The 15393-nt window shown below is 43.4% G+C and overlaps 1 protein-coding gene across 1 annotated transcript; it reads right to left on the bottom strand.

Annotated features, from left to right (window-relative positions):
- Window positions 1-698: 698 nt before the first annotated feature.
- Window positions 699-9740, bottom strand: LOC138259090 (protein SPMIP1). Its single transcript, XM_069206563.1, has 2 exons — window positions 9194-9740; window positions 699-1376 (listed from the first exon to the last, which is right to left on the bottom strand). Exons 1-2 carry the CDS (start codon window positions 9624-9626, stop codon window positions 1246-1248), a joined length of 564 nt encoding a protein of 187 aa, XP_069062664.1. The 5' UTR covers window positions 9627-9740; the 3' UTR covers window positions 699-1245.
- Between the last annotated feature and the right edge of the window lie 5653 nt (window positions 9741-15393).

Here is a 15393-nt window from a genome sequence, read left to right on the forward strand (position 1 = left end):
TGAAACGACAAGGCCACATCGAATAAATTGAATGGGCATTCATAAGGGGATGTCTGGACTTCAAACTTCACAATGATATGGCGTGTAAAAATACAATGTCCTTCCCATCACTGGACATCAGTAAATACAATGATGTATCTTGACAGACAGTCAGAGGACCTCTCCCTTGGCTGTTTTGAACTTGAGACAAATTCTTTCATCCACCTATGGAGGACATCAAGACTTTTGACATACGTGTTAAATTGCCTTGTATTCTATACATTTCATGATAGATCTGAGATGCTGACAATTCTACCTATGATCAGAAGACGAAGCGTATAGTTAGTGAACCAAATGTAGAAGATACGTGTATTTGACAATCTGTTTATCGAATTCTGTGTGGGTCATCCTCTTAGGAGCTGATGAATATGTGGAGTCACATTGAACCACTATTAACTCCATGTTATGGTATATTCAGCCTCATCCTTAGGACAAGTTTTTATGTGACTCACATTTTTCAGTTCTGCTCCTGAGCTTTGCACCAAACCAACTACCTTAACCAGCAGGTATACTTCTTGATGTTTTAATACACTTACAGATTCCATAGAAATCCTGCAAGTTACAGTGGAAGACTTTATAGACTGTTATTTGTACACATGATGTTGCAGACCATGGACATTCAAACATGAAATATCCACATTTTAGAATAATCCACTTGATACAGTTGTAGAACGTGTTTATTTTTAACATTATATAGTAGGAATGAAAAGGTACAATAAATCTTTTCAAATTCGACTAGGGTTAAAATATTAACCTTCCTACAAAGTCGAGCAAGTTCAAAATTGTTGATGTGTGTTTAGATCTTTTTGGTAAAATCCTCAGCTAATAAACGGGATGCTATGAAATTGAGAAGAACTCTATGGTCCTGTAGCCAGTATGCTCATGAATGATTTAGCAATATTTAAACTCCTGATCTAGTGCGATGCTTCATTCTATCAACCATCAGCCGCAAAGGTCAAATCACAATAAGAATTCCTTATTCGTTGATGACATATAATAGGAAGTAGAGCCATTCACTAAATAGGCCCTGCAAACAGCTAGGAGATTTTTTTGTTTGTTTCGAGAATCAGTGATGACACATCCTCAGTAAGTGTATACATTAGCTCTACATTAGATGACCATGTTTTGCTCCAACTTCATGGTCTGACAGACATATAGAAGCCCTCTTGTCAAAATGGCTCCTCTGCTGCAAAAAACAATGATCACTCATCCCAAGGTGTACAACATTCTATCAGTTGTTGATGGGTGATGAAAGATTCCATTCCTGACGTAGAAGGTGTCCTTGACTATTGCTGAGCGGCCATGGATGGGGTTCCGAGCATCTTTCACAACATCTCCTGAAATAAATACAAAGTTTTCATTATGAGGGTGAAACCCAGCCAGAGATACACTTTTCAAAACACTGAGTTATGTATGACATTCCCAAAGAAGAGAGTAGGTTTACATTAAGTTGAAGGCGCGTGGACTTTGTGAAACGCTACTCTGAGAAGATTGGCTTCTCTTTTAAAGTCTCTAGCCAGACAGGAGAGTCTTAAAGTTCGTCTTTAACTTTGCTACTGAATATCTGGAAGCTCGCTTAGGGAAGTAGTCGGGCATTTTGGCTTCGATAAACCAGGGTCCTGCCTAGAAGAAAGCGTTATGGCACTGTTCTCGCTGTTGGAATGAAAGCCAAGTCAGCTCCTTCAGAGGGAAGTCCAGGTACGGATCCATAAGTAAGCAAAATAATTGAGGAGAATCAGATGTATCCATAGATGAGCTGTGCTGGTTTTTGGGGGCCGAGATACGACATATTAACAAGGTTTACACCTGAGAAGAAAGTGCCTGCAATTAACCCAAATAGGGATGATTTGCAAAGTTTGTGGTTATCCTAAAAACCTAACGTTGTTGTGGCTCCCAATGATCAGTTAGACACCACTTAACAGTCTCGTAATCACCAAAGATAAACTCTGCACTATGTAGCAGTTTCTGCTAGCACTTTGGATAAATAACAGATCCTACGATTAACCCACTCAATGGTGCTCATGCTATTGAATTTAGAAAAACTGAAAAGCTGAGACGCCCACCTTTGATTTGTAGATTTGTAAACTGAAGGTTACATAGAGATATCACCAGGATACACTGGACCAGATACACTGAACGACAATCATAAATGATAATATATGAAAAAATAATCATTAACATATCTTATATTACTATTTTTCATAATAATTGTTCATTTGGTCTAGAACAAATCATAGAAGACGTATGTGATGCCTCGGGTAACTGGAATTTGCCCCCAAACTCTTTTCCTTCACCACTCCTGTTTTCTAAACACGTTTGTGTTGGCCTTTAGGACTCTGTGCACTTCATCACTGCTGGCCAGTGCTAAAGTGCTTGAGCTCACTCCCTAACATATGGTAAAATTGGCTTACATCTGATTGGCATATTTAATTTACTCATAAGCCCCTAGTAAAGTGGTATACCATATACCTAGGGCCGGTAAATTAAATGCTACTAGTGGTCCTGCAGCACTTATTGTGCCACCCACTTAAGTAGCCCTTTAAAACATGTCTCAAGCCTGCCATTCATTTTGTGTGCAGGTTTAAACTGCTGATTGGACTTGGCAAAATATACCCTTTGCCTAGTTTAAAACTCCCTTTCTAATACATTTAAGTCGCCCCAAAGGTAGACCCTAAATAGGACATAAGCAAGGGTGAATTATATTTCAAAAGTTAGACATGTACTTTAAAGTTTTATATGTCATAGTAGTGAAAAACTCACTTCGTTTTTCACTATCGTGAGGTCTACCTCTCCCATAGGTTAATATAGGGTTACTTTATTACATTCAGTAAGTGATAACCAGGGCCACTGAAATTGTGTACAAGAGAGGGCCAACCTATGCCGCAGGGTTGAATAGCTTATGCAGCAAAAATAGGAAAATTATGCAGCATAATGCAGCACATTTTGCAATAGTATTACTTCATTATTTCACCATTTTTAAACTTGGTAACACTGTATGGGCATTGGTTGCACCTCATTAGTACCAGTTTAAACCCCAAATATAGTAATAAGCAACAGAAAGGTGACCAGTACAGACTTGCAAAAGGCCTTCCACTGCACAGCAACATGGCACTGTATTTTGGTAACTTTTGACCCATTTGAGCTAGAAACACATTTTTTGTTGTTACTATCTGCAGAGAATGAGGCAGATGATGGATTATGTGGCAAATGAGGTAAACCTATATTTATGTGAAAATTGCTGCAGCCGCATAATCACATAATTTCAGTGGCCCTGGTGATAACTTTTGCTTGGAAAAATGCAAAGATATCATGTTTGGTGTCTAAAGAATTGTAATTTAAAATGTTCTTTAATGGTAAAGCTGGATTTAAATTCACAATTCTGAAAATGACACTTTTGTAAAACTTACGAAAAAGTGATGGATGGAATGTCTGAATTAATATCGGCCACTGGTAATTATTCAGGGCCGCATCCCAGTCCATTGTTACTTTGCACACCATGCCACCTCAGTTTGGACCCAACTAAATGCAAATCAGTCTTGACTCTGCTCCAATGCAAACAGTCCAGCCTGAACTGCCAAACCAGGTCCTCCCTAACCGGAACACAAGCAACCCAAGATCACCTTTACCCTTGTTAGGCCTCATGAGCCACGTATCGATTGGTTCCTGTAACACAGTGTGCATGGGATCCACGTCTGCGCATATCTGTCCCATCCCTGCTCAGCTGCCTCCAAATGTAGTTTGGACATCTGCAGCATCAGCTCCCTCGCAGCTCTTTTGTCCTCCAGCTCTTCTGTAGGCAAACCACACAAGGGTACACTGCTTCCTGCCCTGACAAGAGGCTTCACTCCTCAGGGTGATTTGTCCTCCTCCTCTGAGTATTGCAGCTCAGGACCTGTGCCCAGGTCCTCCTGCCCCTCCATAACCTATTATTCTGCTCTGGGTTGTAACTGGTGGGGCTCCTCCCAGGGAAGAAGCCCCCGATGCAGGATCTCTGAGTTTAGCTGCAGTGCAGTTTTCCAGATTCTTAAACTCAGACTTCATGCTTGCAGGTGGAGTCACAGACAGAGACAGTCAGGTAGAACGTGAGTAAATTTGGAAAAAGCAAAATGGTCTATTAAAAGGAAGTCAAATCTTGTATCAAATTATTTATAATGAGATTTTAGTGTTACATAAAATCACTGAATGTCACTTCCCAAACACAAGTACTGAGTCCCATCACTGATCACCAATGTTAGAAATCAAGCTGTATATTGAGGGAGGAGTGAGCCCTTCTCAAGCAACTGCCACAATCCTTGTCTTGGTGAACTACAAAAGTCACTAAATTAACTTGTGCTTAACCCTTTGATAGTGTAATACAAAAGCAGTCAGTCTTAATCTAGAGGCAATGTGTTAAGTATTTATGCATTAATGAAAGAGTAATGTAGTGAAAATACCCCATAAGAAAAATCCTCACACTAATTCAGAAAATAAAATAAAATTGTAAAAAACATTTGACAGTGAAGTGACAAAAAACCAATCAGTAGAACTGGAGTTATGATTTCTTAAATTTTACAGTGACAAATAGCGCCTAAAAGCACCAACCACTGGCATCTAGTCACAAGAGACCAGGGAAAAGTCCAATGTTATGGTCGAATGCGATGGAGCACGGGTCGGATACACAATGTGGGTTGGGCTCAGCCTTGGCTTATCTTCAGACTTAAAAGAAATTTAGAAGAAAAATGTTTGAGTAGGTAAAGTTTGACTAGGCAAGTCAGCCAACAAAATTCGAGGAGGAGGCAACATCATCGGGGAGCCAATGGACAAACCCACAGTGAAGATTTCTACATTTAGACTTTGTCACTTTTTTGGAAGTCGAAAATCTCCAGTGGGACTAAGCTGCAAGCTGTAACTATTGAGGGCTCTTCCAGAGATGAGAGGCTGCTGAGAAAAAGGTAGCAGGTGATTCTGCAAAGTCAGGTTGACAGGTGATGCACCTTGGGCAGATCAGCAAGAAGGTATGTCTCAGTCTCCTGTCTGTACTTAGGACACTTTTTAGTTGAAAAATGTCAAAGTCAATTGTTTTGCTTTTTGGCTCCTTTAGCACCACTTCCAAAGGTCCAGGACTTGGTGGGAACTAATCAGATGATAGCACTCACTTCAGATAGGGTCCAGGTGCAGGGTTTAAGTTGTTGGAGTGCTTTGTGTCCCAGTAGCTCAGAGCAGGAAGCCAGACAACTAGCCCTCAGAGTCAGTATGGCAGTCTTCGATTCAACCGGCAAGATAGGCTTCAAGTAGCAGGGCAGTCCTCTGAGGAGACAAGGCAGGGTTGAAGCAGCAGGGCAGTCACCTGGTAGCCCTAGGGCAGTCGCCAGGGATACAAAGCAGGTTTCAAGTAACAGTGAAGTCCACTGAAGTACAAGGGAGGCCTTCTGATTGTCCTCCACAGGTTTTGGAGTGTACTGAAGAGTTGGTATTAGGGACCAATATTTATACCCGGTGACAGTTTTTGAAGTTGGAGAAACTTCAACACTTCTCTTCACATCTGGGTCTGGAATTTCCCTTCTCCTCTGCCCAGGCTCCAAGATGTCTAGGTTGAGAACAGACTGATGTCAAGTTCCTTGTGACTGTGCTGGAGGCAGCTCCTTTGAAATGTAAGTTGGGCAGGGAACAGCCCCACCCCTACTATCCGGACAGAGTGGCCAATCCTGCCAGCACATAGTCACCCTTTGTCTCACTGTCTGGTAGGAATACACAACGGTCTACTGTCCCTTTAATCAAAGGTTTGTGACTCAGGACACTGGCAACAGGCAATAAATGGGTAGGAAAATAAAATGCAAATTTCCTAAAAGTGGTGTTTTCAAAATGGTGACTTAATATCAGGCTTTACCATTAAATAGAAATTTAAATTACAATTCATTTGAGACCAAACATAACATTTATACCTGTTCCCAAACAAACGTTATCACTTAATAATGAAAAAAGGTAACCTAATGTTATCATATAGGAGAGGGAAGCCTCCCAGTAGTGAAAGTGTGAGTTTTTCACTACTGGGGCATTGAATACCTAAAAGCACATGTCTAACTTTTTAAATACAATGTGTCATGTGCTATGGGCTATTTAAAGCCTCCTTCAGGTGTGAATTATATGCAGTAAAAAGGGAGGTTTAGGTGTGGCAAAAGGTTTATTTTGCTAGGTTGAGTTGGCACTTTAAAACTGTACACAGGATGCAATAGCAGACCTGAGACATGTTTTAAAAGTCTACTTAGGTGGTGGCACAATATGTGCTGCAGGCCCACTAGTAAAAGGAACAGATGATGGACAGAATGCTGAACAATGCAAACATTCACCTCCAGTCACAAAGATCTGGGTTTAATCCATCATTTTTTTTGCCCATCATGCCACCTAGTTTGGACCCAGCCATATACAAATCAGCCTCGACCTTGTTCCCTGTGGGAACATTCCAGCCGGAACTGCCAAGCCAGGTCTTCACTGGACCAGAACCAAGCATCCTGGGACCGGTTTCAGAGTATCATTCTCCATCAGCCAGGCTAGCTTGAATCCAGTGGAGCAGTGAGCACGGGACCCACATCTGGGCATACCCTTCCCACTTAGAGCAACAAAAGCAAAAAGAATAGATGATGGCTGGAATGCAGAACAATACAAACATTTACCCCAGTCACAAAGATCTAGGTTTAATCTATCATTTTTTTGCCCACCACGCCTCACCAGTTTGGATCCAGCCATATGCAAATCAGTCTTGACCCTGTTCCACATGAGACAGTCCAGTTTGAACTGCCAACCAGGTCCTCCCCGCACCAAAATCAAGAATTCTGGGACCGGTTTCAGGGAATGACTCTTCATCATCCAGGCCAGCTTGAATCCAGTGGCGCAGTGAGCACAGGACCCACATCTGGGCATAAAATTCCCACTTAGGGCAACAAAAGCATAAAGAACACATGATGGTCGCATTTAATTTACTGGCCATGGTTGTATGGTATACCAATTTACCAGAGACTTCTAAGCAAATCAAATAAATATGCCAATTAGATGTAGGTCAATTTTACCATGTTTTAAGGAGGGAGCACAAACGCTTTTGCACTGGATAGCACTGGTAAAGTGCATAGAGTCCTAAACCCAACACATACTATTATCAGCAACAGAAGGTAAGTAGGCAAAATGTTTGGCGGAAGACCACACGTGTAGCATCCATTCTCTTAACACTGCCCACGCTAATTTTCAGAGAAAATTGAATTGTGTAATGTATATACATTTTTGAAGTCGACATAAATTTGCCCTACATATACATGCATTTTGTAAAAAAGGGTGGGCTTTATTTATTTGGCTCCTCCCAGTAATATCCAAAAATAGGTTTTTAGTTTCTGGTATACACTATTTTGCTTCATGTTATAAAGCAACTAGGAGTACTTGTTTTCATTGAGAAGTAGCCTTGTTGAACATTGCATTACGTTCATATTTATTATGTACATCTTCAAAAGGCCCTATATCTGCATCAAAGCTTTTCACAACAAAGTCCCTCTATTTAGCCCTGGGCTGTTTTACATGGCGCGCACCTGGTAATCTGCTTTCAACCACTGTCTTTCTTTCAAAGGTGTCTTGAGATCAGAACATTCTGCAAGGGTGGCAGAGCTTTTGCTTTGAAAGCTTTTCCTATCTCGTTGAAACAATTATCTAACTACCATGAATTTACTGGAGAAAAATAGAAACTTTAATTTTCAAATTATAATTGTACTTTGGTTTACTATATTGGACCATACTACTGAATACTACTGAATATCGACATGAAGAATATCAACATACGAGAATATTGAGGACTGAATATGAAGGGACAATATGTCGAAAATGTAGGGTATACAGGGAAGTTAGATTATCTATTCTAACTCCACATCAGCATACCTTGAGGATACACCACGTTGGTACTTATATGTGGAGTTTGATTTTTTTTTAAATAGATTTTGCCCTCGATATTTAGTATCATTGATATTATGACTACGACACCATTACGTATTCACTAGTAGCACTTAGCTTCTGTTTTTACTCAGGGGGATATACAAGTGCAGAAAATGTGGCAAAATATGTGGATTGTTGGGGGCCAAACTATCAACCCTACTTAAAAACACACACTATTAATTTCAGAGATTAGAGACATATTTTTAGCCTTTGGAACAGAGCGGCACCTCTTGAACCACTGAGTGAGCCAGAGTAATTCGATGTACTCGTGTGCACCATCTGCTGGATTGTGTTATGTAGTAAGCCGGAAAGGGATGTCTACCTGGTTGGGACTGGTACAAATAGGCCCGGGCACCAAAATATAAGTGCGCCCCCTCCCCCCTATTAATAATGGCGATAGATTAAAAAAACGGTAATTTCAGGGAAATCAACTGTAAAAACTGCCCCACACGGCCATAAACCGGCCCTCTACTGCTAAAAAATATAGACCCACACACCGATCTGTGAAACCAGCCAATCGGGCACTACCTGATTGCCCTATAGTTCAGACCGACCCTGGAGACGACCCTAAACTGAAGCTAAGCATGGAGGGCTTGAAAGTCTGCGGGCGGGTTTCTACTGCACATTCGAAAGCTGAGGCCTACTCCATTCACAACATCAAGGTCACACATTTACAGAACACACTTAACTTTTAGGTAAAAAGACAAACGGGTTTATCCTGTGCACACAAGACAATATGATAACTATGCAAAGATAGCTTTCTGAACAGGGCCCCCTCCCACCCCACATGTAGTGAGCAGTGATGCAGAGTGCAGACTTCAGATGTGGCAACTGCGTGCGAAGGTGTCTCTTTCTGAACAGTGACCCACGACTCGCACGCAGACTCACGCGCACCCACTTAGCATTCAGGGCGGTGAGTTTTAACTAGGTGCGGAGATGCAGAGGCAGTGAAGATGTGATGCGCGAGGGTATTTCTGGCGACGGAGGCACGCACGCAGGCTCACGCACACGAAACCCACCCAAGGTTCCTTCAGGGTGCTGGATTTTTAGGAAGCAGTGATCTAGGGCGCAGCCATTACAGACGCGATGCATACATACATCGACCCCCCGCGCGCGCACACACACACTAAGGGTGGCCACAGATGTATATTTAGGATGAGGTTATACAAGGCGCAGTGCCAGCGCAGATGCCCCCCGACCCCCTCACCTAGCCTCCAGCCATATTCCCAGGATGACAGCAGTGGGTGCTGAAACTTGGCTTCGGGACTCTCCAGGTTCCGCCTCTGCAGGTACATGGACCTTCCCTTCCCCTCCTTGGAGAAGCCCTGATACAGCAGAGTGCGCGTGTGAGGGGTGGCAGGTCTCATCTCTGCATGGGAAAGGGTTCCCCTCCTTCTGACGAGCTCGGGGGGTGCGGGTTCTTCCTCCTTCTTGTCCTCTTCCTCTTTGCTTGGAGCGCGGATCATGGGCAGCTTGGTGGTGACTACAGGCAGGTTGGTGACCACCCGCCTCCTCCTAATGGCCAGCGGCTGGCGCTCCTGCTGCCCATACTTGGCCTTCCAGGACACCCTGGTGAAAGCCTCTTTCGCAATCAGCTCCTTCCAGCAGTTCTGGTTCCTGGTGGTCAGCAGGTCCTTCATGTTTATGCGCTCCGAGCCGGCCTCTGGTAGATAGATGGAAACAGTCCCAGCGCCTCCGCGGAGCACTGTGTACAAACCTCGAGCCTCGGTCTCCTGGGAGACGACCCTGCCTGTAGGCAGGACTCCGTGCACAGACTCCCAGGGGAGCAGAGGGAGGGGCACCGTGACCGGACAGGTAACTAGACACAAAATGAAAAGCAGCCGGAAGCAAGCACAGGACTGCACAATGCCAAGACACCGTGAAACAAACAAATGCCACTGCACAACACGCTGAAGTCAGCTCAAATTTACAGATTTTCTTACTCAAGTTAAAAAAACACAATGGATTCATTTAATCCATCTTTAAAACAATTTGCCGCAACCGATAGTGAAAATAATCAAGTTTACAGAAAAAGTACAAATAAACACCTATGAAAAATTAATGTAGACATGTTTAAACCAAGGAGTGACATATAAAAACAAGAATTTGTTTGCGTTAGAGCAACTGGACTTTTCTTGCGCCATAAATGAGTCAACCGTGCTTCATAATTTGATCTTTTTCCTGCCACATAATTCCATTGGTCATGTATATAACTAGAGCACTTTCATTTCCTTGCGGCTTTTTACGGTTCCCAAAGAAGTTGGGCCGGTACAAACAATATTTATTTGGCCACACAAAGACACCGATAGCACGAGGATTCGCGCCCTTAACTCCGAAGCCAGCTATTCACTTAAACTGATAATAAGATACTTTGAGCACAGAGAAGGGCCACTCACCTATAGTAATGAGTGGTAGCCGTACTGACGGGTTGAGATCTGAAACATTGTGAACCCAAGGCAATTTTTTTTTAACTGAGAAAATAATTTTGAGACTAATAAATGAGAAATGGCAGTTAAGAGTCAGCTAGTGCTTTCATTTTTGCTGTGGTGTCCACATACTGATGTGATAATTGTTGAAGGTAACGACGAGGTCAGTCCAGGGAACAGCAGGATCTCTAATTAAAGGTAAACTCAGCTTCTACACCCCCACCCGTCAGCTCCGCTCCACTAAACTCGCCCTCGCCGTCGTCCCCGCATCCGAAGAAAGACCTCCGGCGGCAGATCCTTCTCATACCTCGCCGCCAAAACCTGGAACACCCTCCCCACCAACCTGTGACAGACTCAAGACCTACTCACCTTCAGAAGACTCCTCAAGACCTGGTTCTTCGACCAGCAACAAAAGCTCCCCCCGCGCCTTGAAACCCTCACGGGTACGTAGCGCGCTTTATAAATTCAACGATTGATTGATTGATTGTACACAAATTTGCATTTTCAGTGGGGCTTGAAACACACAGGGACTGTGGATCGATCTAGACGTCGAGAGACCAGGAAGTGCGAGGAGCCATTCTAACAATGACAGATGGCAACATATTGTTTGGACTCTCACCTGAAGCATCTATAATCGTGCCAGAAAAAAAGTTAACCTTATAACAGCTCCTCAAACAATGTGCTTGTTTTTTCCCCACAGGAGCAAGAGAACTCAGTTGACTTGCGTTCAGCCTGAAATCTCTAATCTGCTTTTAACAACAAGCAGCTGCTGGGAGCAGCGACATGGCCGCCATGAGCACAAAGGAGAGACACCAAAGAAAAAAAACAGTTAGCTTCCAGTAAAACGTATCGGCAATCGTGCAATAATCCATGTAACAGGGTGGGTCCCCAAGGCAGTAACAAAACCGGCCCAAGGCAGGACAAAAATAAAGCATTTACCAATGTCATCAAGGGATTTTTGAATGGCAGGCCCATGAACGAGTTAAAGTGATGGGTGTGAAGTGGGTGTGGTTAAAGCCCACTGATAACATCACGTCGGAAAAGCAGCGCTTGTGCGCTGCTATGCTCAACCAAATAAAGTGGGACCAGGAGCAGAACCAAGTAAAAACAGCTGGGAGCATGATTTGACAAGCAGGGGGTAACCGACAGACACTCCTCTTTCTGCTAAAGGGGTTCTTGCACACCCTGCAGCATGGATTATTGCATGTGCTTATATAACAAACATTGACAAAGCCAATAGGTTTACATTTATGCAAGTGAAAGGGCATTTTTGTGGACTGGCAAGTGGGTGTACGGTTGTGTGGATAGGTGAGTAGATTATAATTGTAATTGCATTTATATAGCACTTACTACCCTTGAGGAGGCGTTGAAGTGAATGTAATAATGAGTTCAGGAGTGGATTACAATGAGTGACTGGAGGTGGGGTCAATATGTGAGTTCATGGAAGATGAGTGGGTCAGTAAGCAAATGGATGAGAGAGTACCTGAACTGATGCATAGGTAAATCAAAATCATGGATAAGTGAAGTCTGTCCATCCACTTATACCAATGCATTCATTTCCAGGGTGACCACATGGCATTGAAGCAAATTCAGGGCACTACTGTAAAAATTCAAGACAAAAGGCCAGATTTACAGACACATCTAAGGAGTGGCCATCACACACTACTTTATGTATTTATTAACTATTTTTATATCGCACTATTTATTCATTGTGCGCTCTATGAAATTGTCTCTAGGTAAGCTACATTCACATGATGCTTTATGTCCTTTTACTTGGCTAGGGCTGATGCCCTTGAGCACTGTGTTAGGGACATCACCCCTACCCAAATCTACCTAGTCTTTCTTAGTGAGATAGCAACATCAAAATTTGATTATGTTTCTAAACAAACATTTTAAAATCCATGGCAAACATTTTGGGAAATGCCTTCTGCTAGTCCAGACAAGTTGAACAAAAACATCTGACTCACTTCACACTCAACTAGACGTCAAACCTGAAAAAATTATGAGGCAGTGCAGATTGTGTGGCCAACAGTCTCACACCTAATGTCATGATGCCTGGTACTCATAACTTTTCTATAGTCTTATAGCACCAAGAAAGCCCGACTTCTGCCTTAGAGTATCCCTTAGCAATTCTACATTTATCTCAGAATCGGGAGCCCGTACCACCAGACCGAGAACTAGAGAGCTCGGTGAAGTGGAAATCAGATGGGAGACCTGGAGCAACTGGTTCAAAGCATAATTGCTTCAAACCGGACAAATAAGAAAGTCCAGACCAAATAGGCCCCTCCTTGAGTATAATGTGCGATATTACGTAGCTAGAAAATAGTCTCAGCAGAGAGGTCAGAAACAGAAGAGGCACCATCATGTGGTTGAACCCAGCATCCACCCACTGTGGCAAACTCTGCCAGTGCAATAGTCCATTGATGGGGCTTGTGGAAGGACAGCAGGTACCGAGCCTCTTGGAAGTTTGGAAGTCTTGGAAGTTTGGACCTTGGGAAATTGCCCACTAAATGGCTGTGCAGCCGAGCGAAGTCCGAACCAGTTGTCTGGCTCACTCTTAAGTGCCAAAAAATGCAGAACCTTACAAATATTTGGGATGCAAATTACACAACAAACAAAATATAAGAACATAATAACAAAGTTAATGTTAAAATGTTGAAAATATTTCTTTAACATATGGAAGTGTTTCAGTTCAGTACATTAGATCACAACGTTGCATTGACATTTATTTGAATTGACATTTTCTAAACATGAACTTAAAAACACTTATAAACCCTTTCTCCTGACAAAGCTATGAGTGAACAAAGTAAATCCATTGTCTGGTCTCCGTCTCTTACATCATGGCTAATATTATTTGTGTGGATGATGGAACATTAAAGGCCATTAAAACATATACAAGTGACGGTTTTGTACATTATCCCTCTTGAACTGAATAACGTGAAAGTTCTCTCAATGTCACTATCAAGAATGCTAGACACTTGGAGTAACTTGATTGGACTTAGATCATACAATTTAGTCATGCAAGTAAGCCGGGATCAGAACCTAGGTCTCCTGGTCACACATAGGCAATTTATCCATTGACTAGATTAATTTCTTTTTCTCAAACCCCTTTATCACCAGAGGACAGTGTATTTGTACAACTGTGTCAGATGCAATGGTGTCTACCACCAATCAAAAGTGGTGGTGCTGGGGGATTGGTGGGATGTGTAAAAATAATTTGAAAAAAAGTATCGGCTGCTGATGCTCCTGGTCCTGCTGCCGGCTGCTCCTTCTCCTTTTGGCAGTCACCACAAAAGCAAAGGTTCCCAATCCGGACACTGCTCTCATGCTATACCAAGCAGCACAGGGATTGGCCTGAGCGGGCTGTTGGGATGCTCGCTCAGGCACAGGGAGTCCGTGCCATTTCTACACCAAGCTCTGCAATACAGCTTGGTTGGAGAAATCTAAGTGCACATGTCTGTTTGGCCAGGTTAAGATGGCCGGCCAAACCGACATGCACACTTTACAGTGCCCACCATTCCTCCTCCCTGTGGCCTAGCCCCGCCACCTCCAAGATTCATTGGCTTTTAGAGAGACAGAGACAAATAAAATGATAATAAAATTGTTTTAATATTTTATTTGACACTACCTGACTCTGAGCAGCAGAGAGATGCTCCTCCACTATTATGGAGGAGCAGTCCATGCTTAGATGCATAGTGCAGTATGTTAAGTAAATACAGATCAGAGATTAAATTCACACAATATCAAGAAAAAAAAAAAATCTCAGACTTTACTTAGGTATTCAGTGCGAGGTCACGATTCATTAAAAGTATTGATACTGTCATCATGAGTGCAATGGGATGGGGTCAGTGACGATGGAGGGGGAATCAAAGGAATGACTAAAAAATAACAAAATATTCTTTGACTCTTTTGCTGATCTTTCACCATCAGTTAACTGCATATAAAATAACATACACTTTAAATGAAAAATATATGCAAGTTAAACTAATCAGTAGGACATTACTATTTGCGCAATGTTATGTTTGTGTTGCACATGTGTCATTATGGGGGTCATTATGACCCCGGCGGTCGGTGCAATAGTGGAGGTAGTACCTCCAACAGGCTTGCGGTACGTACCTCCACTATTATGACATTGGCGGTTTGGCCAAAGCCAAACGCCAAAATAACACAACCACTGCCACAGCGGTAACGACCGCCTCGGCCATCACTATGCCGTCCATGGCATTTCGACCCCACCCACCGCCATGATTTCCGTGGATTCTGTTCCGCCACGGAAACCATGGCAGTAGGCACTATCAGTGCCAGGGAATTCGTTCCCTGGGACTGACAGGGGTCTCCCCCACCCTCTCCCACTCCCCAGAGTCATCCCCTACCATCCCCATCCCCCTCCCACCCCCCCACATATACACACATATACACACATACATACTCACCCATCCACACACGCATACACACATTCACCCATGCATGCATACATTCTTACACACTCACAGCAACACTCACTAACATACATCCAGGCACACACGCAATCACACGACACAACATGCACGTACACACACACCCACTCATGCACACATGCATTACACACGCATGCACACATTCAAACACAGTCACACACACCCCCACACACAACACCCCCCCCTCCTGTAGGAGAACGTGACTTACCTACTTGCAGGGGGTCCTCCGGCAGGAGACGGGACGTGGCGCTTCTGCCAGCAGCAGCGTCCGCCAGCAAAACGCCGCCAGGCCGTATAATGGAACATGATACGGTAGGTAGTGTTTTGCTGGAGTGGCGCTGCTGCTGGCAGCAGCGCCACCGTCCAACGCCATGACCGTAGCCGGAATTCCGCCTGCCTTCTGGAGGGAATTCCGGCTATGGTCATAATTCGATGGACGGTCGGTAGCCACAGCGACGGTATGTTGGCAGCTGTCACCATGTCAGTAGGTGGCATTTGCCACTGATGACGCAGAAAAAGAAGGT

The sequence above is a fragment of the Pleurodeles waltl genome, chromosome 9 (genome assembly GCF_031143425.1).
Source record: "Pleurodeles waltl isolate 20211129_DDA chromosome 9, aPleWal1.hap1.20221129, whole genome shotgun sequence".
NCBI lineage: Eukaryota > Metazoa > Chordata > Amphibia > Caudata > Salamandridae > Pleurodeles > Pleurodeles waltl.

Coding starts and splice junctions, on each gene's coding strand:
- LOC138259090 (XM_069206563.1), bottom strand. CDS start 9,626: ATGAAGGACCTGCTGACCACCAGGAACCAGAACTGCTGGAAGGAGCTG. Junction 1,377..9,193: donor GGAATATGGCTGGAGGCTAG/GTGAGGGGGTCG, acceptor TATTTATTTCAG/GAGATGTTGTGAAAGATGCT.